A 23,126-nucleotide genomic window follows, 5' to 3' on the forward strand; every position below is an offset into this window, starting at 1 on the left:
GCGTCGGCAGTTGCCGCTATAAAAATTGATTCACCGTATTTTTTTATCACACCTCGTATAATTAGCATTTTAAGCTCCTGTATTGTATTTTGTTAGCTCATTTTTTTTTTGTTTAACTTTGTTAGCATGATTTGTAAGCTATAAATAAGCAATACTAGACAAAGAATTAAATCATATTATGACATCATATATAATATTGAAGAGTGAGCCTTCATGGACAAGATTGATCATGTCTGTGCAGGTCAAAACATGTAGCTGAAAACACAGCTGCGTTGTTTGTAAGCACTAGATTTAGGAATGAATTAATTTTGTTCAGTCTTATTGCTGTCTTCAGTTTGTTAACAGTGGAGTGTCATAATACCTCAAAATTGTGTAAATGATGTGGATGCTTTTTGTTATGTATGTGGTGAGATTTACCGTAAAATCTAATAGAAAAACCATTACAACTTTAATTAAAAAAGCCTATCATTTGCACTTTCAGTGTAAAATTGGTGATCAGGATAAGACGTTGGCTCCTCATGTAATATGCACTAATTGTTCTCTATATTTAAGAGAATGGCTGAAAGGTACACAGAAAGCTTTGCCATTTGGTGTACCTATGGTTTGGCGTAAACCAAAGGATCATGTAACCGATAGTTACTTTTGTTTAACAAGTGTGTCTGGAATTTCTAAAAAATCTAAACATACTGTAAAATATCCATCATTACAATCTGTAATCAGCCCTGTACCTCACAGTGAAATTATTCCAGTTCCTGTGCCACCTGTGAATGTATGTTACGAAAGTAACGATGAAGAATCAGGCAGTACTGAAGAAGACAACAATGATTTTGATTTTGAATTATATTCCAATAAGCCACTTCTTATATCACAAAGTGAATTAAATGACTTGGTTAGGGATTTAAATTTATTAAAAAATCAAGCTGAACTGTTAGGATCAGGACTGCAAGGTTGGAATTTACTTCAAAAGTTTCAGGCTTTCGAAGCCGACAAAAAGAACTTTCTCAATACTTTATTGATGAAAATAATTTGATTTATTGCACAAATATTGATGAGCTTATGTTTCACTTAGGACAAATTCATAAACCTGAGGACTGGCGCCTTTTCACAGATTCGTCCAAGTATAGTTTAATAGTGGCTCTACTACACAATGGTAACAAATATCCTTCGATACCTGTCGCTTATAGTGTTAATTTGAAAGAGACTTACAATGTGACGAAAGATGTTCTTGAAAAAGTAAATTATAAAAAAAGTAGCTGGAACGTTTGTGGTGATTTGAAAGATGTAGATATTTTGTTAGGCATGCAGTTAGGCTATACTAAGTACATGTGTTTTCTTTGCGAATGGGACAGCCGAGCTAGAAATAAACATTATGTTACCAAAGAGTGGAAGAAACAAGACAGCTTAACTCCAAATGGGAAAAATATTATTCATGAGCCCTTAGTTAAACCCAAAAAATAATTTTTATCCCCTCTCCATATCAAGCTAGAACTAATGAAAAATTTTGTAAAAGTAATGAAGGATAGTCTCAGATTTTTGTATATCAGGCAGAAATTTCCAAATGTAAGTGAAGGAAAAATTAAAGAAGGAATATTTGTTGGTCCTCAAATAAGAGATTTGGCCAAAGATGACATATTTAACTCAATGTTAAATAATGTAGAAAGTGCAGCTTGGGCTTCATTTAAAGATGTTTGCAAACATTTTCTCGGCAAATAAAAATCCAAAAATTACCATGATATTGTTAATCACCTTCTTACTTCAAACAGAGCTATGGAATGTAATATGTCTTTGAAAATACATTTCCTCCACTCACATCTGGATTTTTTCCTGGATAACCTCGGAGACGTAAGTGACAAATACAGTGAACGTTTCCACCAAGACATTTCAATGATGGAAAGCCACTATAAACGGAAATGGAATACTAACATGCTAGCCGATTACTGTTGGACATTAATTTGGGATGTGCCTGAGGCTATTTATAAAAGAAAAGTATCAGCGAAATCATTCTAACACAGGTATAGCCATGCAAAATTATAAATTTTGCAGATTTTAACTCTAATTTCCATTAATTTTTTTGAAGCATAATTTATTTAAAACTAAGAGTGACAAAAAAATTGTATTTACAGATTTGTAATATACGCAAAAAGCAATTAAAGAAATGGTATCACACTTAAACATTAAATTTTTTTTTTGTGTATCAGTGTAATTAAAAAAAATTAATTTGCTAGATAAAGTGCTTTTACAAAAAAGGATCTCAACAATAAAAATGAATAAAATAGCGTAAGTTGATAGTAATTATTTATTAATTTATAATTGTGTTACTTGATTCCAATTGTTTTAAAAATTACATTGGAATCTTACTGTGTAATATAGAAAGCTGCTAATACCAGTATTAATTTCAATACGTAAATTATAATAATTTTGTTAATATATTATTAAAAATATGTTTCATAACAAAGAAAGAAGTTAAATTTGGTGTAGTGTAATATTAATTTATTATTATTATTATGTAATGCATTTTAGTTGTCGAGAAAAAATATATTGGTGGGAGATATAAGCAAGACATAAATCATAAACAACAGGGGGTACCCATTTGGTGGCGGTTTCCCTTTGTGAGGACAAGGCTTAACACTTTCTATGTAAATATCTCTTAGATACAAAATTTTTCAACATTGCATTGCATAAAGTGTAATTTAGTGCTAATGCCTTTTTATAAAGTAAAATTTGATTAAAATATTAAGTTAATTATAACATACATTTTTTTTAAAACAACCTTTTCTGGTACGCACTGAATTAAATTCAAAGTTATTCCATATTATTTTTTTTTTTTAAGTTCATAAAATGATTAATTTTTATCTAATGAAATAATGAATAAAATGATAGATGAAAAAATAGCTAGTCAGCATTGGGAGTCAAACCAGGCATTTTTACAAACAAATAAATAGTTAAACAAACAAAGAAATTTTAATTTTTTATAAACAAATAAATAATTTTGTACTGATCTGTACATATCTTTTATCAGATCAGTACATAATTATAAATTTTATAAACCATGTCAAGAATGCATGTGCAATAAAAGGAATTACCCCAAAATGATGATGCAGAAAAATAATATCATCCAATAACTCTACCATCTTGGCTACATATGAATAGATTTTATGTATATTTTATAAATTGAAAATAAAATAAAAATTTTGAAGAGTCATGTCATTTATGTTTAATATTTTGAATTCCTTCATAAAAATAAAGGTGTTTTTATGTAAAAAAAGACATATATACAAACAGTCTATCATTGTGGCATAAGAGAACCACAATCTTTCCCTGAAGTTAGTCAGACTTTTTATTTCTCTAGTACCGATTGAATTGAAAAAATGATACTGGGCGTTTTCAAACCAGCTTCAGATCATAAATTAAACCAATGAATATATACTCAATAATTGCTAAATGTCAAAAATGATGATCTTTATACTTTATTATTTTTAATAATAAAAGTCAGGGATTTCTGGTTCATAAAAGTTTCCTTTTTACATACAAAGTATCATAAAAGTAGGTAAGCACAGGTAAGCAGGTAAGTATAAGCACATAAATTTTTTTATCATTCTTTTATCTTATTTAATTCCTTCTTTTTTCTGTAAAAAAAGTTCCATTCCTTGTTTCACATGACTTCCCAAAAAGGTGTGTAGTGTATTTTGGGTGTATGTATATATATGTTTGTTCTACCATAGTAGCTCTATAGCTGAAGCAATTTAGATGTATGATCCCGCATTGGAATCCTTACATTACTGAGAGTGTCATAAGCTATATATATGAGTAGTAGTGGAGGTTTGCCAGTTGAAGCATAAACTTTAATGAATTGAATTAATGAATTGTGAATTGTGAGCCTCTATCACTATGTGAACTGGGTTTGAACTAGATGATTTAAATCATATGAATGAATAATATTAAAAAAAATAATAGAATTAAATTTACATAAAATTAAACAAATTAAAAAAATTTCTGATTAATAATAATGGGCTTTCCATGGGGACTACATGTGAGACTGGTGTGGTAAGGTGATGCGAGCACCTTGTGTGAGGCTAGACCAATCATTACCATCAACTGGTAATAAACAGGGTTACCCTCGCATGCTGTTTTGAGAGGTACACTGGGGTACTCTTATAATATCTCTCCAACTAATTGTAAGATTTTCTAAATTCCATTTGTTAGATGTTAAAGGCTAACTTTTGCATACATCAGGTACACTCTAGATCAAACAGATCATGTTATTTAGAAATGTTGTTATCTTCGCAAACAATCTTCTGATTTTCAAAATTCAAAGTATTTGCTAGTATAATACAAAATCATGATGCAACCAAACTGGAACAAAAATTAACTGAGGTACTCAGAAAAATGGATCTCTGTATAGCATACAAAAGTACTATTTATAAATCTACATCTGTTACCAGAAATTAATGTGAAAGCATATTTTTAGATAAAACTATATCCATAGATTTAGTGAGAACAAAAAAGATGTAACTCAGGAAATTCTAATAATCATATTTATACCAATTTAAATGATGTTCTTTGATCTTGTCACATGGGGTTGTTCTTATTAATAGAAATTTTTACAAATATGAAACTCATCATAAAATATAAATCTCTGAATTATTATTATCCCACACTTTCACAGCTTTTGTAATTTACACCAACGAGATTAGGCTTGCTATTGTTGACTAAGTGTCTTCTGGGCAACATGGCAGGTGTCAATTATCACGCTCCTTTGCATTAGTGCGTGGGTCTTCCACTGGATCTTCAATTTTTCAAGACTGTTATGCAAAGTAGATGGTATTATTCCCTCTGCAGATATAATTATTGGGATTATATAAACTTCTTTTTGATTCCACATTTCTTTAATTTCCAAAGTAAGATCTGTATATTTCTGCAGCTTCTCATTGTGTTTAGTGTTGATGTTGTTACTTGATGAGATGGCTACGTCTATTGGGTAAGTTACTTTTTCCATTTTATCAACTACTACTATATCTGGCTTATTACAGTTGATGGGTTTTGCTGTTACAATTCTCTGGTTCCAGAAAATTTTTGCATTGTTGTTCTCCAAAAAGGAGGCTGGCTCATAAGTATAGTAGGGTCCTTTTGAAAACTCTAACTTATATCCATTGCAGAGTTCTGTGTTCAATTTTTGCCACGTTGTTGTGCCTCCTGGTGTACTCCGTCGGAGTTAGAGTTGGACAGCCAGTGATTATATGTGATTATTATTATTATTATTATTATTATTATTATTATTATTAATGATAATCACTTTTCAAGTACATAAGGTATGATTTACATTATCAATTTTTTAAACTGTCATATCTTTTACTTATGAATAGGTATCATTTATTAATGTGATCTGTATATTTTCATTTATGTTAATGATATTAATAAAACTGCATGTGTTCTTGAAATATTTCTTGCTCAAAAAGGAGTGTAATGCATTTAGGGTGATGTATGTTCCACCATAGCAGTTCAACGGCTGAACTGATTTAGATGTATGATCCTGCGTTACGTTTCTGGGAGTATCATAAGCTAAATAAATATGTACATATGTATACACATGTTTAACAAAAATTTTAAAAATTAGAAAATATAGTTTTACTATATACAAATACTATAAACAAAATTGTCACCTGCACGCTTTTTAATTATCCTACATAAAAGAGCAATGTATTTTTTTTGGACAGTCATGTTTTTTAATTTTTAATATTTATCTCTTTGTTATTAATTTTTTAATTATGACTAATAATATTTTTAATAATAACAGAGAATTTTAAATTATTCCCCTTTATGGCTTAATAGTTCATTAATTTTTTTTCTCAGGTTTTCACCTTTTTATCTTTTTATTAAATCCCCCATTATCATTAATATATTCACTTAAAAATTCTTGTTTAGTATTCAAACACTTAGTAAATTTATATTAATTATTAAGATCAGTTTACTCCTACTATGAAGAAGAAAGATAATCTTAATTTCCTTCTTTAATACAAGTGAATCTGAGCTAGTTGTTCAGTGTATCACTTACAGGAATATTTGGAAATGAGACAGCGGATATTCTAGTGAGAAGGGAGTGCAAACTACTTTAATTTTTCTGCCATTCCATTAAGTGAAATATTAATAACTATTCTTTTTCATAAAAATGTGTTGCTTTATATTATCTGATCAGTTTTTCTTATGGCTGTGATGAATGTAAAGTGCCAGTTAAGTTTGTTTTCTCTGAGAGTAATGTCACTCTCTGTACTGCCAGTCCTGACATTCATCACAAATCACTACAATTTTTATAAGTGATATAAGTGTTGTTCATATATATATAATACTGGTCAGAACAACATTTAAATAAATATTGATTATTGATTTATTTATACTGTTAGAATTATTAGTATTTCTATATAAGATATAAAAGGTGACATCTATACATCTTTTTCATTTATTGTATTGAAAAGTCATATATATTACAAAAATATATTTATTGATATTTGGAAGAGTAAAATTTAAATTAAAAAATAATTACTGACAAAGCTTAAAAAAAATAATTTTAGACTTTGTTATTTAAATTAATCCCACTCAAAATAAATAGGTTGAAACAAGCTGTTATTTCCAAGCGTCACAAAAACTAAACTGACAAAAACAATTCTCAAAGAATTTATAAGTTAAATAAAGAATTAAGAAAACTTTTAGTGTTCACAGAGTTATTTGCTGAACTCTAAAAATAGCAAATTAAGCACAACAGAAAAAATGACTGAAGAATAATGTTTCAGATATTCAATCAGTAAGTTAAGTTAGTCTATATTCATTTTAGCTTTTCTTTACCAAACTATCCAGGAAAAGGGCAATATTGTTTTGGTAGTATGTTTGTTTATGATCTGAGAAGTCCAGGAGGGCTGCAACAATTTTCATGAAATGTATCAAACCAGGCATCTTATGATGATAATGGGTGTATGACTAATTAAAGAAAATAAAATATTACAGACAAAACATGTTTAAATCTTCAATCAATGTCATTATCTTCAATTTCTTCAATCTTGAAATGTCAGTTTTTTTTACTCACTCTCTAGGATATCGAACAAGATGTTTGTTAATTTGGCGCTGGCTAATATTTTTAATTTTTTTGCTTTATGCAGCATTCACATGGCTGAGGCATAAGTAGTGGGCCTGAACTAAGAAGGAGTGAGTCAGAATGCTTTCCTTTTTTCTTAAGACACATCCAGTTCCTGTGGTGAACAGAATAAGGTATCACTTATAGACATGACAATCTCTAGCATTTGGGTGAACTTGAGATGCCATTGTACTGCAGTAGCTGAGCAACAGGAAAAACTAATTAATTCCTCAATCTCCTGAGAAAGCTTGGATTGTACACTTGTAGTCTTGAGAACAGATCTGTATCAGAGTGAAATTGTATCTCATATCAGGTTGCCTATAGCTTTGTTGGTTATGGTAAATAATATACAGAACAGTTTATTTTACAATTTTTAATTCTACTTTTATTTGAAATTTGATAAGCTTGCAAGAAATATTACCAGAATGAAAAGAAGCATTAAGAAGTGCAAAGTGAGAAATCAATCTTGAAAAAGTAAGAAAAAAAATATAAAGAAATTATTCAAAGAGAGTGATACTAAGCATGAGTCTGGTAACAAAGCTTGACTTTCTCAAATGTGGAAATATGTTACTTTTTATTACAAAATTTTCAAGTTTTCATCTAAAAATGCTTTAAATATCAATTAAGACATCTGGGTACATCCTCTTTAACAGCTCGGTATTAAGCATTGATAACCAACAAAATTTCTTTAAATCATCTAAATAAACCATGTAAATATTTAATTATAAAAATTTAAACTTATATTCTCTGAAAAAACTTAAAATTATACTAACAGAGAAACTTGCTAAAGAAAAATACACATTTGTGTCTTAAAACAGTCAATAACTTTGAATGAATCAGGTGTTACAAAACATGGATATAGTCTCAATAATTTTTGGCAGTCAGTTCTCTGTCTGCTTCAACAATTCCGGAACTTCTTGTGGTATTGTATGATTTATCAACAAAATTTTAATAATACTTCAATAGAAAGTGAGCAATAAGAAACAGGGATCTTACATTGCATAATAATCATTTTAAGAAATCGAATTAATGATTCACAGCAGCAGGCCTTTACTAAAATACAATCTGTCTTCTTTAAACTTACAGTGTAAAAAATTAATCTAAACCAAAAGAAAAATTTTATTGAAGAAGATTAAACACTGTAAAAAATATAAAATTAAAAATGAAAATTTTATAAAATATTGATTAAGGTTAAGTATTAATTCTTTTCTGTTGTGTGCAAACAAGTTTGGAATGTGTGTGTGTGTGTGTGTGTGTGTGCATGTGCATGTGCGTATGCATGGTTAGAGAGAGAGAGAGAGAGAGAGAGAGTGTGTGTGGGATGGATGGGTATGTGTGGAGAACATGCTCACTTTTGGAGTAGTTAAGAGAAAGAAGATTTCCCAATCCCCACTCTTTTACTTTTCCTCCTTCTATTTCAACCCCATCAAGTTCGTTTTTCATCCTGCTCTCTTGTTTTCCTTTTACTCTTTATTTACATCCTTCTTATTACGTCATTCACTACATTTATTTGTGTTCTTCTTTTATAAAACTATACTTAATAGAGATAAGAATAAAATTTCAAATAGTTAAATGGTGCTTTTAAAGTACTATTTGTATTTTAAATCTATTATTTTACTTTTTCCATTCTAATAAAAGGAAAAAATAGAATTACCCCTATTTTCCCCACCACTGACTATCAGGAAGAGCGCACCCCCTGACATTAACCCTTTACCACCCTTCTGAGTTATAAGAGATGAACACATCAGCAACTATTCAGTTGTACTTTCAAACTTTCACCCCTTACAACCTCTTTTTTATTCATTTAATCCATGCAAAGTATACTTTAACAGTTCTTTTGTAATTTTAATCACTATTTAAGTATACAGTTTTAAGTAAATAATATTTATACAGAAATGGGTGTAATCTACATTTTATTACATGGTAAGTCTTTAATTTTATATATATATCTATAAATACAAAATAACATGTCGTGAATCATTAATAATCAACGCCCAGCATAAACTACTGAAGATAAATTGATAAAAATTTATTTATGCACATGTTCCCCTTACAGTGTAAGTGGACACTAAGAAAGGATACCTTTAAATTCCAAAACGGTTAAACAATGAATGGAGTAACAATGAAATTTACTATTTTTTGAATTTCTTTGTAATGTAAATGTAGATAACTTGATTTTTGGTGTGTGTAATCTTCATCTGAGTATCTAAAAATCAATTTCTATATTTTTCAAAATTCAACTTTGAAAGAGATGAAAAAGGGTAAACAAATTTTGAACAGTGAATGTAAATTTTCTCTATTTCTGATTTTTACTAAACCAGATATTCACTATTTTTGGGCTTACAAATACTCTGCAGATAAATATCTAAAAACCATTTTCAGTTTTTTTTTTTAATTTTGATTTATTTTTTAAGGGATGCAACAGTGTATGGAGTTGTGGCTCAGCCAACACAGTCACTGCCACTGTTTAGTATGTGTGATGTGACTGGCTGCACCTGCCTCTGGTTACCAGATTAAAAATCATAAAATAAAAAAAAAATTGACCACTATAGAAAACGCAATATCAGTAGCATGGGCAAAACAATGACAGAGATATTAGTAATTTTATAAAAATATATGTAGTGTTTCTTATCTATCTAAGTAATTATCAAAGAAATATTTTTTATTCACTCATGAACAAATTTTATCATTTCTGAAAGAAAAATTTATTTTAATGAAAGAAATATTATATAAACATATTTTAATCTTTTTCTTTAATTTATATGAGAAGCAAATAATTTATATTTAAATTAAATTTTATTTTATTTTTTATAATAGTTCATAGAAGCTGTTTGTTTAAACCTTATTATTTAACATGAAAATTCATAAAACAAATTAACTATAAATTTTAATAAGTATTATTTAATTTTGAAATAATGAGATCACTTTTAATGAGAAACTCTCTAGTAGTAGCAAGATGTGTTTACTAAAAAATAGATATAATGCCTGGTCTATTTGCTACAAAACAAATAGTAAAGGAGTGAATGAGTTGGAGAAACAAATAATTTATTATGAGGCAGTAGCTGAAAATCTCAAAATTAAGCTCCTATCCTCTTTCATTCTAAAAAGTTTGAGATTTTTATGTGAATTTTCATCTATTTCTAAAAAAAAGACCTCTTTTTATTCACTAGGCCACTCACCCTCAATATTTTAGTTTTTTTTCTTATTATACTTAGAATTTTATATTTTTTGAAAATAATACTTGTTATTAGTATTTCTTTTATAAGTTCCATTAATTTATTTCATCTTGCTAATTAAAAAATATACTTTTTTATGCTCATAAAATAAAATGTTATTTTATTTTATGCTCATAATCTCTAAACATAAAAAGTAAAAGATTTTTTTGGTTGTATTATGATGTAATTTATACATAAATATTTTTGTTGTATTGTTATAGTTTTTATTTTAATTTTTATATTTAGTTATTTTTTTTTAGTAGGCTTTTACCGGCTAAATATTTTTAAAATTCAACAAAACTGCAAAACAATTTAATGCAATTTCATATTTTATTTATATTTCATGTGTAGATATAATATCTTTATTTGCATTTAAAAACTCTTTTACTGAATTCACATTACCTATCCTTCTGAAATCTTGAAATCAATTTTTCAGCCACATTCCTATCTAACCAACTTAAATTTTACATACTTATTCATTCCCAGTCACAGTATGATAACCATTTATCACTGATATCAATTAATTAATATTTAGTGAACTTATAATAAAATCAATTTTCATGCACTGACCTCATTGCTGAAGTGATAATGTGTTTGTCTTTCATTTTGAGTTCAAATCTCAGGTAACTTACTCTTTTTCATGCATTTGAAAATTCATTTTCCAGCTTCATCATAAAAAAAAATGTCTGCAATTGAGAAACCAGCCTGTAGTTGTTAAGAAAAAATACTAAGTAAAAAGTGAGCAGCAAGAAAAAAGAAAGAAATCTGTGTTTACAATAGTTTATGTGATGTCATAGAGTCATATGTTTAATAAAAATAGATCTGTGCTTTAGAAACAAATTAAAAGTAATAAAACTAAAAATGTAGAAAGTAAAATAATTAATTTTTTTTTAAAGAAAGAGGTTTATTTAAAATTCACTAAAAATAAAAAAAAATATGTTTTTTTCATCAAAATAATGTTGCTCTTATGTGATAGGGCGCTCAACAATAAAATAGTGAGAAGGGGTTTAAAATTGATTGAACTATTATTATTATTTATAATGATGAATTATAAATAATGTTAATAGTGTTCCATGCTCTGTTCTTAGTTGCAAAAACAATAAACCAACAAAGATGTCAGCCATTTAATGGCAAAAAATTTTTTTTCATTTTTTATTGAATTTTAAAGAAAAGAGTTCATTAAAAAGAATTATTGTATCTTTTTTTTTAATTCATGTCAATTTGAGTTATCACAATGTCACTGATTCCAAACTCTCTTCTCTATCTATACAAAAAAGACACTTTCCAGTATTCTAAAGACTTCAGATGTTATAGCTAGATTTCCCTTGACCCAAGTAAGGGTTGTAATGTAAAAATGTGGTGCTCTAATTGAACACCATAAAAATAAATTTGTAAAGCATTTAGTTATTTAAAATCAAACTTTTTTCATGCTCAAATAGGATTGTTTTACTTTCCAAAATCATTTAATATATTATACACAAAAACATTAAGAGAACTGGAAATTATAGATATTTGAAATAATTTTAAATTGTAAAATTTTAAATTTTAATTTAAACGTTAATTTCTCTTTTTAAATGTGGAATAAAACTAAATACTCTGCCATATCTACTGTTTCTTGTTACTGATACTTTTTATTTATTCATTGATTTATGTATTTATTTCTAAATTACATAGATTAGATTAATAGAATATAAAAATTAATGTAATTTCGTAGTTTCAAATTTGACATCAGTTACATATTTTTGATTTAGTAGAACAAAATATGTTATCAGAAAATATCCATTTTTATAAATACAAAACTAAAATTTCAGGAAGATTGATGCTAAAATCATAATTTGATTTGACATTTATGATTTTTTAAATTCAAATTTATCAAGTACTCGAAGTAAGTATTTTTATACTGGTTTTTTTGTTCAATGAAGAAAATGTTTAATGTTTTGTGAACATTAAAAAATAAAATGCATATAAACTTATATATATACATATAAGTTTATATGCATTTTATTTTTATATATATATATATAAATTATTGTAATATTTTAAACTTATATTATTTTTAAAAATGATTCTGAATTATGAACTAGACACCTTTTTTTAATATGACTTGTTTAATAGTTAAATGAGTTACTAAGTAACTTAATATTTAAATACTTAAAAAAACTGGATTAAATAAATAATTAATTGAGTTCATAACAAAATTGTGATTAGCTTGACAAAAATCATGCACACGGCCAACTCAAAAACTCCAAGTATATTTTAAATCCATATTTGTATACTTCAAGTATACCTTGAAAACTAATTAAAATAAAAGTGGATTGAATGATTATTAGTAACACACTATAGAATCAGTAATAGACTAATTAAATATTATGTATTATAAGAAATATTAATCATAGCTAAAAAAATTAACTGTAATAATGTTAGTCTTTGGGGTTTGGATTTTTATTCTCAAATTATTAAACGACTATAAAAACAGTTAAATTTTCATAAATACTCAGTATTACCTCAAATTAAAAATTTTATACGTTATATTTTATTACCTCCTCTATGAATCATGAGACCGTGCCGTTGGTGAGGGGGCTTGAGTGCTCAGGGATACAGAGTAGCTGGACCGAAGGTGCAACCATATCGGAGAGGTATCTGTTGAGAGCCAGACTAAGGAATGATTCCTGAAAGAGGGCAGCAGCTCTTTCAGTAGTTGTTAGGGGCGTGATTCAGGACGACTTAAACGGCCGTATCAACATCACTCAGTCCTCTGAGTACTGCGCAGCTGAAAGCAATGGAAAACTACAGCTGCTTTTTTTCCAAGAAAATGTGGCTCTGCATTTTCACATATACAATAATGGAGGCACCTTCCTTGGTAAAATATTCCGGAGGTAAAATAGTCCCCCGTTCGGATCTCCGGGTGGGGACTACTAAGGAAGGGGTCACCAGAAAATTAAAAAATAACATTCTACGAGTCGGAGCGTGGAATGTTAGAAGCTTGAAAAAGGTTGGTAGGCTAGAAAATTTAAAAAGGGAAATGGGTAGGACAAATGTGGATATAGTAGGAATTAGTGAGGTTCGGTGGGAAGAGGAAGGCGACTTTTGGTCAGGTGATTTTAGAGTAATTAACTCAGCGTCAAATAATGGGCAGGCAGGAGTAGGTTTCGTGATGAACAAGAAGATAGGGAGGAGAGTGGAGTATTTCAAAACGCATAGCGATAGAATCATTGTAATAAGGATAAAATCAAAACCTAAACCGACAACGATTGTTAACGTCTATATGCCTACAAGCGCCCATGATGATGATGAGGTAGAGTGTGTATACGAAGAGATTGATGAAGCAATTAAACACGTAAAAGGAGATGAAAATTTAATAATAGTTGGAGATTGGAATGCAAGCATTGGAAAAGGCAAGGAAGGAAATATAGTGGGTGAATACGGGCTGGGCAAAAGGAATGAAAGAGGGGACCGACTTATAGAGTTTTGCACGAAGTATAATTTAGTAATTGCCAACACCCAATTTAAAAATCATAATAGAAGAATATACACTTGGAAAAAGCCAGGCGATACTGGAAGGTATCAGATAGATTATATCATGGTTAAGCAAAGATTTAGAAATCAACTCGTTGACTGCAAAACTTACCCTGGAGCAGACATTGATAGCGACCATAATTTGGTGATAATGAAATGTAGATTGGGGTTTAAAAACCTTAAGAAAAGGTGTCAGATGAATCGGTGGAATTTAGAGAAGCTTGAGGAAGAGGAGGTAAAGAAGATTTTTGAGGAGGACATCGCAAGAGGTCTGAATAAAAAAGATAAGGTAGAAAATGTAGAAGAAGAATGGGAGAATGTTAAAAAGGAAATTCTTAAATCAGCAGAAGCAAACTTAGGCGGAATAAAGAGAACCGGTAGAAAACCTTGGGTTTCAGACGATATATTGCAGCTGATGGATGAACGTAGAAAATATAAGAATGCTAGTGATGAAGAAAGTAAAAGGAACTATCGGAAATTAAGAAATGCTATAAACAGGAAGTGCAAACTGGTGAAAGAAGAGTGGATTAAAGAAAAGTGTTCAGAAGTGGAAAGAGAAATGAACATTGGTAAAATAGACGGAGCATACAGGAAAGTTAAGGAAAATTTTGGGGTACATAAATTAAAATCTAATAATGTGTTAAACAAAGATGGTACACCAATATATAATACGAAAGGTAAAGTCGATAGATGGGTGGAATATATTGAAGAGTTATACGGAGGAAATGAATTAGAAAATGGTGTTATAGAGGAAGAAGAGGAAGTTGAGGAGGATGAAATGGGAGAAACAATACTGAGATCTGAATTTAAGAGAGCATTAAAAGATTTAAATGGCAGAAAGGCTCCTGGAATAGACGGAATACCTGTAGAATTACTGCGCAGTGCAGGTGAGGAAGCGATTGATAGATTATACAAACTGGTGTGTAATATTTATGAAAATGGGGAATTCCCATCAGACTTCAAAAAAAGTGTTATAGTTATGATACCAAAGAAAGCAGGGGCAGATAAATGTGAAGAATACAGAACAATTAGTTTAACTAGTCATGCATCAAAAATCTTAACTAGAATTTTATACAGAAGAATTGAGAGGAGAGTGGAAGAAGTGTTAGGAGAAGACCAATTTGGTTTCAGGAAAAGTATAGGGACAAGGGAAGCAATTTTAGGCCTCAGATTAATAGTAGAAGGAAGATTAAAGAAAAACAAACCAACATACTTGGCGTTTATAGACCTAGAAAAGGCTTTCGATAACGTAGACTGGAATAAAATGTTCAGCATTTTAAAAAAATTAGGGTTCAAATACAGAGATAGAAGAACAATTGCTAACATGTACAGGAACCAAACAGCAACAATAACAATTGAAGAACATAAGAAAGAAGCCCTAATAAGAAAGGGAGTCCGACAAGGATGTTCCCTATCTCCGTTACTTTTTAATCTTTACATGGAACTAGCAGTTAATGATGTTAAAGAACGATTTAGATTCGGAGTAACAGTACAAGGTGAAAAGATAAAGATGCTACGATTTGCTGATGATATAGTAATTCTAGCCGAGAGTAAAAAGGATTTAGAAGAAACAATGAACGGCATAGATGAAGTCCTACGCAAGAACTATCGCATGAAAATAAACAAGAACAAAACAAAAGTAATGAAATGTAGTAGAAATAACAAAGATGGACCGCTGAATGTGAAAATAGGAGGAGAAAAGATTATGGAGGTAGAAGAATTTTGTTATTTGGGAAGTAAAATTACTAAAGATGGACGAAGCAGGAGCGATATAAAATGCCGAATAGCACAAGCTAAACGAGCCTTCAGTAAGAAATATAATTTGTTTACATCAAAAATTAATTTAAATGTCAGGAAAAGATTTTTGAAAGTGTATGTTTGGAGTGTCGCTTTATATGGAAGTGAAACTTGGACAATCGGAGTATCTGAGAAGAAAAGATTAGAAGCTTTTGAAATGTGGTGCTATAGGAGAATGTTAAAAATCAGATGGGTGGATAAAGTGACAAATGAAGAGGTATTGCGGCAAATAGATGAAGAAAGAAGCATTTGGAAAAATATAGTTAAAAGAAGAGACAGACTTATAGGCCACATATTAAGGCATCCTGGAATAGTCGCTTTAATATTGGAAGGACAGGTAGAAGGGAGGAATTGTGTAGGCAGGCCACGTTTGGAGTATGTAAAGCAAATTGTTGGGGATGTAGGATGTAGAGGGTATACTGAAATGAAACGACTAGCACTAGATAGGGAATCTTGGAGAGCTGCATCAAACCAGTCAAATGACTGAAGACAAAAAAAAAAAAATATTTTATTACTCATACATTATAGATATTCAGGAACAATAGAAGTTTGGGGATGATAACTTTTGCTAACCTTGGAATTGCAATTTCATTTTGTTCAGAAAAGATACATTCTATTAAAATTATTATAGAAGCTATAATTTTTAATGAAAGAAATTATGTATTTTATTTTCAGATCCAATAAATAAAAATATAATTCTTTACATTTACCTATGATTATTTACTCCTTAAACTCAAGAATTATTGTACTATTATTAACTAAGAACTAAGAACTATTAACTTGAAGCTTTGATTATTCCGTTGGAAGAGGATTTTTGTATAAAATTTCATCTTCTATGGATTGCTTACATAAAAAGAAAATTATATTCATTGGTACTTCCAGATTTAGACATAAAGCAAAGTACTAGTATAAATTATGCTTTTGCAAGTTTTTGTTCAAAATACTCCAAAAATGGTAAATGGTATAGCCTACTTGTATCTATTGTTGGCAGTCTAGAAACACTTTTAACCATTCTAGCTGTCAACTTATTTAACTTTTGCATTCATATAAACTGTCAGTAGATGGAAAATTATTCAAAATAAAGTGATATGGATCTGTTTGTAAAAAAAACTATACATTTTAAATATTTTGTGCAAGTGTAAATGTAGCATGTTATGATGACTGTAATGACATTTAAATATAATAAGATCATTATAAAGGGATTAAAACAATTTAAAGTATAAAATTATAGTCAATGATTACTTTTTAAAATAAATTACGTAAAATTTGCATTTAAAAAATAAAATTAGAATAAAACCTTCCATTGTTGTACCTTGATCCAAATAGTAATGCTTACTATTTAATTTTTCCTAATTAATTAAATACACATTTTCTAAATTACACCTAGTAACTCAAAGAAAAGATAAATACTTGTATAAAATAAGACAAAGCAAATGGTTTATATAAATATTTTGAAATTTATTGTGCTTTTGATTCATAATCATGATGTCATGCATAACGTTAAAAATTCAGGTAAGATCTAAAATATATTTGAATTAGACAATACCTTAACTTAAAATTCAGTTTTACTTAAAAAGTTAAATAAATAATTACAATCCTTTTTGCCTAATTACATATAAGTAAGACTAATTAAAATTTGTTTTAGTTTTAGTACTGGCTCTGTTAGTTGTAAAAATTCTAACAGATGATTCCAAACCACCAGTTGCGGTAGCTACATCAGATGAATGTCAGGTAACACCAGTAATACACGTCTTGCAATATCCAGGCTGTGTACCTAAACCTATACCTTCATTTGCCTGCACTGGAAGATGCAGCAGTTATCTTCAGGTAATTGACAAATTTCATTTTACTTTTGTAATAATTAACATACCCTAACAAAATAATGTAAGTTTGTAACACACTGACTTTTTTTGGACTGTTTTTATGATTGTTACTGATGAGCAATGTAACAACATTGTATTTTATTCAATGTATACATTCTATATTTTTACCATTTTACTCGTGATATAAATTGAATCTTTAGTTTTAGATTATTTTAACTGATTTGTTTTGTTTTCATGTATGTGTTTTTTTTGCGAATGATGAACACTTTAATTATAATTAAAATAAAACAGGCTAAATACTAATTAAAAATTTTCTCTTGGTCTTTTCCTCCCCAAATGGTGAAAAATTATTTTTGATAATTTCACATTACATTCAGAATATATTTTAAAGAGAAATCATCAAGGAAAATATTTTTAATATTTAAACTTAAATAAAATTTTGTAAAAGTTGACTTGTGACATCAATTGTCTTATAATGAATTACTTATTTAAAAAATAATTATTTTAACTCAGTCTAAAATCAATTTTTATTTAAAACAATCTGTTAAATTAAACCTGTATGATTATTATCAATATGTTCTGTAAAAAAGTATTTTTTTCCTCTCTCTTTTATAAATACTTTTTTCATGTTTTACCAATTTTTTTTTTTAATTTCAAGACTGTTTTAAATTATAAAAATAGTTGTAAGTTGATTGACTTGATTCAATAAAAAGAACACAAATTATTTGATAGACCTTTGTGGAATCATTAAATTGGAAAGATGTCTAGCATTAGTGTCCAAAGTTTAGGTGGAGTGAGAAAACTAGTTGCAACAGTGTTGTAATTGAATAATTTTAAAAATTAATTAATGCTTTATGTTGCACAACAGAATCAGGTTAGTATACTTCCAATAATTGAAAAACTATAAATAAATCCTATATTAGTATTTAATGTACTGTTTTAGAATGTTAATTTCACACTGAAAATACCTGAAACTGTAATAAATGAGTAGAACATCACATGTTATTCTTATAAAAAATAAAAATAAAATTAATATTTTCAGAGTTTGGGCAACTTCAGTATTAAACAATGTGTTTATAAAGTCATCCATAAAAAATTTGCAATATATGAATTTATCAAATTTCATTGTTACAAATCGATAATGATCATAGCAATCAACCAAATGATATTTAAATAATATGATATTTATGAGTAAAAAAATAATTATAATAAAGTAATTAAAAGTCATATTTTTTTATAGTTAAATATTTGTATATTATTAACATTAATCTAGTTTTTCATCTTGTTCACTACTTGGAATAATAATATAACTAGGTCATTGTCAGTTTTTTGTTACTGAAGGTTGTTAAGTCATGGTTGGATTATTAATAAACAAGAAACAATTTTTAATTTTTTTAAATATAATTATCATGCAATTATCCAAATTATATATGTAAACTCAAAGATAACCTAAAACCCAGTTTAAATTGCTAAAAACACAAATATTTGCATTATGCAGTTTATTTAAGTCTCAGAATATCATTTTATGAATATTAATATAATTAAAACTACAGATAAATAAATTAATTATGAAAATAAAAGCTGTACTTTTGAATTAAAAAGTTATAATCAAAATAAAATTTAAATATTTTATGAACAATATTTTTTACAATCTTATATTATTTTTCACAATTAAAACTTATTACAAATAATTAAACAGAAATAATTTCACAATAGAATCCATATTTAAAATCTGACTAAGGTAAATCTGGATCTTTTAATAGTCTAATAGTTATTTAAATTTTTATTGTTAATGATTATATTTTATTTTATTATCTCACAGGTATCAGGATCAAAAATTTGGCAGATGGAGAGATCATGTATGTGCTGCCAAGAAAGTGGTGAAAGAGAAGCTAGTGTTTCTTTATTTTGTCCAAAAGCAAAACCTGGTGAACGAAAATTCCGAAAGGTAAAAAAAAAAAATTCAACAGCCACACATTTCATAATTTTTAACTAATAATTCTTCTAAAAAATTTGAGTTCTTAGACACTGGTTGGTGCAGTGGTTAACATATCTGCTATTAAATCTAGTGAGGTGGGGTTTTGGGTTTGGAAATAGGTTTTTACTTTACTTCAGCTGACAATCAGTTAGTTGTATCATGATTGTCATAGCTGACAATCATAAGAGTTATTTGTTGTCTGTGTGTTTTACTAGTAATGGAGGTTTGATATTTTTCACTGACTACAAAATAAAATATTTTATTTCTGAAAATATTTCTATAAACATTGTAATTATTTAAAAATATTTCTTTTCATGAAATTCCTAATGAGCTCAATGAATCATGATAACAGTAAAAAAAATTCCTCTAATTTGCATGAAATTTGTGTATGTATATGTATAATATATAAATTAACAGTCCAAAGAGTGATCTGATCTCACCAATGTTATTATCAACAGTTAAAAAGTTAAGAAACATAGTAGCAGATGTACTAGAAGAAGAATTATAGCGAAGTTACAGGCCATTTTTTCGCTTTCAGGACATATGCTATCTTATAATATCTAATTCATTAACTAAATAAGAATGTAACAAAATAAATGTTAAATTGTTTTCTTTAAAAAGTCAAGGTTGCGATAATTTTGAAAAAAACTGTTTCAAATAATGTATTAGTACACAATTTTATTCATTTGTCTGATTGAAAAGTCTAATTTCACTAGCCTTATTTAATAGAATAAAATAGTGTTTGATAGGAATAATTTATTTAATAATTATCTTAGTTTGGAACAGAGTGTGTTACAAATAAATTTGCATGTTATTCTGCATTCAATCCAAACTTTTGTAGATTAACTGAAAAATATGTTGTGAGAGTTTAAATTATTAAAAAACCTCTGCATGTAATGACATTATGTTAATAATTTTAAAAACACAGTTCTTGAATACAGTTAAAAGTAAACAATATAAATAAATATAAAGTATTAATAAATTGTTTCTAAACTTTCGTCATTAACCAAAATTTATTACGTTATGCTTCAACAGCAACAGTATTAAATTATAATTAAAAATAAGAAGTCAAATGATAAGTATCAAAAAGTCATATTTTAAATGCAGTATCAATTACAACATACTCATTAGTTATATGAATTTTGAAGACAGCACAATTTGAATTTTTCTCGTACCTTAAATAAATTTATATTTAACTGTATTCTGATGTTCAATTTAAATTACCTTCAATATAAGGGAGTTAAGAAATGTCAGGGTTAGAGGATCACTATGCATGACCAAATCAGAGATTAAGACCTAATATTATAGAGGTATAATGATTTGTAAGCAAATTAATAGAAATTTTGTTATAAATAAATAATGCCAAATAGAATTTTTTTTTTTTAAATATAATTATTTATTTCTTTTCTGAGTAATACTATTGTTATATATTGATTTAATTTTTAAGAAATTTTACTATATGCTGTCATTTAAAAAAAATAAATAAATTTAAATCATTAATATGCATGAGAATCTTATTTCTCATAATAATTGTTTTACTGCTGAAAGACATCATCTAGATTTAGATTTTAATTTCTTTTTCCAAAGTGAGTAATTTTATTTTCATACTTATTTCAATAACTGTTTAGCATGACTACTAATTTGTATGTTTTCAGGTTAACACAAAGGCTCCTCTTGACTGCATGTGCCGTCCATGTACAGGAGTAGAAGAAAGTGCTGTCATACCTCAAGAAATAGCAGGATACGCTGATGAAGGACCAATGAATAATCACTTTAGAAAATCTCAATAAATATAGTTAATTTAATTAACAAAAAAAGTGATAAATCATGTATAAAAATATGTGACATTTAAACATTATCAGAAATCATTGTTCATGCGGTATTAGAATAAAATTTAAATCACCGTTTATTACTTTAATCAAAATTTGATATTATGTTTTAAGTTAAAAATTATTTTGTGAAACTAATAATAATTCTGGAGTTGATAAACAACAAAAATGCATTATTATGAAATTATAGTAAAATGTATTTATTAAAATATTGCAAATAAAAAACTAATTAAAAACATGTAATAGCTTATTCAATAATAATTTGTAGCTATATTAGAAATTAACTTTCCATTAATTTCTTATATATAGAACAATTTATTACAGGCCTATTTCTCGTCGTAAATTATGTTTAGTAATCAAATTTAATTAATTAAAATGTTAATGTAAACTTTCCAATTAAAAGGTTTTTGCACTATTTTTTTTATAATTCCATCTCTTCTACTAATGTGATGCACACAAATAAAAATACTATATTGGGTAGAAGAATTTTACTGGAAAGGTATATAATAAAATAGCGGAAAAGATATGTATGCTTTTAATAAATAAATCAAGAGCTGACTATTAGAGCAATTGGTGCCTGAGGCAAAGGTGATGTTAAAATAATTCATTCCTCCCATTGCTCCAAAACTGATTTTTATTCATAACAATTAAATTGCATAGAACACTTTTTTTAGGTAAAGGAGGTACTATTGATTTTACAGTATTGTATAATTTGCAAGATCCCTTGAAATGAAGAGACCTAATATACTGGCCTGTTAAAAATAAAACTTGAATGTAATTAATTCTAAAATATTCTTGCACAATTCTGGACAAGAAAACCGACTTTCGTTACATTAGTTTGTATAATATTTTTTGTATCGTTATTTTGTATAATCTTTTGCACAAGAAATATACATAACATAAATAAATAAGAAAATTAAAAGAGGTATAATTTTTTTTATTTTTAATATTAAAATGTATTATCCGTTGATAAGGAAATTAAATTATTATAACCGTAGTTTGATGAAATAATTAAAAATAACGATAAACCCAAAGCATAAACATCAATTTTAAACTCGCTTTCCTCTGTGACTCACTGCATAAGCGCGTATAATAAATATGAACAAAGTTAATGTTATACATATATATATATATATATATATATATATATATATATATATGTGTGTGTATATATATGTATGTATATATATTTATGTAAAATATTAACATAAAATTATAATCCATAAGCAATTCTTTTTTTTTTTAATCACTAAAATTTTAAATTTTAAAAATCTTGAACTGGTTTTCTGGTTGCGTATTCAACGGCATGATTTGTATTTACTGCATTTATAATCAATCTTTTATTTTAATAATAATATTTGATATAGGTTGTAAATACTGAATTTTCTTAACACCAATCGGTAGATAGCGTCAGTGGATTTACAAATAAACATTTTTCTTTAAGCTGGTTAAATTTTTGAAATATTTATATTATTTTCATAATTAGTCTGAAGGAAATAACGAGATGGTATACATATTATTATGATAATTGCACTAAGCAAAACTTGTGTATAAGTATATTAACCACACGCAGTAGACAAAACTTACCTTTTTCTTTTTGAACATTCACAGTTAATGAACTTGTTTTACATGGGTGTTTTAAATGTTAACTCGTTTTACTTTATAAAATCTTACATTTTTGTCAACTGTTTGTTTATTAATGTTATTTATGATGTAAATTATTGATGACAAGCGCGAGCGAGTGTGTGTAATATCGCGCACGCTGATTATATTTGTAACCTTATAATTCTTTCTCGATTGGATTACTAGATAACTATAAAATAAAAAACCAGATACTTTTGCATA

At 27.7% G+C, this 23,126-nt stretch overlaps 1 protein-coding gene across 1 annotated transcript in view; it reads left to right on the forward strand.

Annotated features, from left to right (window-relative positions):
• LOC142319958 (uncharacterized) overlaps positions 1–21,242 on the forward strand; it is a 38,012-nt gene extending 16,770 nt beyond the window's left edge. The window contains exons 5-7 of the mRNA XM_075357635.1: positions 17,363–17,478; positions 19,297–19,422; positions 21,108–21,242. Of these exons, the coding sequence (XP_075213750.1) occupies positions 17,363–17,478; positions 19,297–19,422; positions 21,108–21,242 (377 nt within the window). The remainder of the gene's footprint in view (positions 1–17,362; positions 17,479–19,296; positions 19,423–21,107) is intronic.
• The last annotated feature ends 1,884 nt before the right edge of the window (positions 21,243–23,126 follow it).

Source organism: Lycorma delicatula, chromosome 2 (genome assembly GCF_047948215.1).
Source record: "Lycorma delicatula isolate Av1 chromosome 2, ASM4794821v1, whole genome shotgun sequence".
In the NCBI taxonomy this organism is placed as follows: Eukaryota; Metazoa; Arthropoda; class Insecta; order Hemiptera; family Fulgoridae; genus Lycorma; species Lycorma delicatula.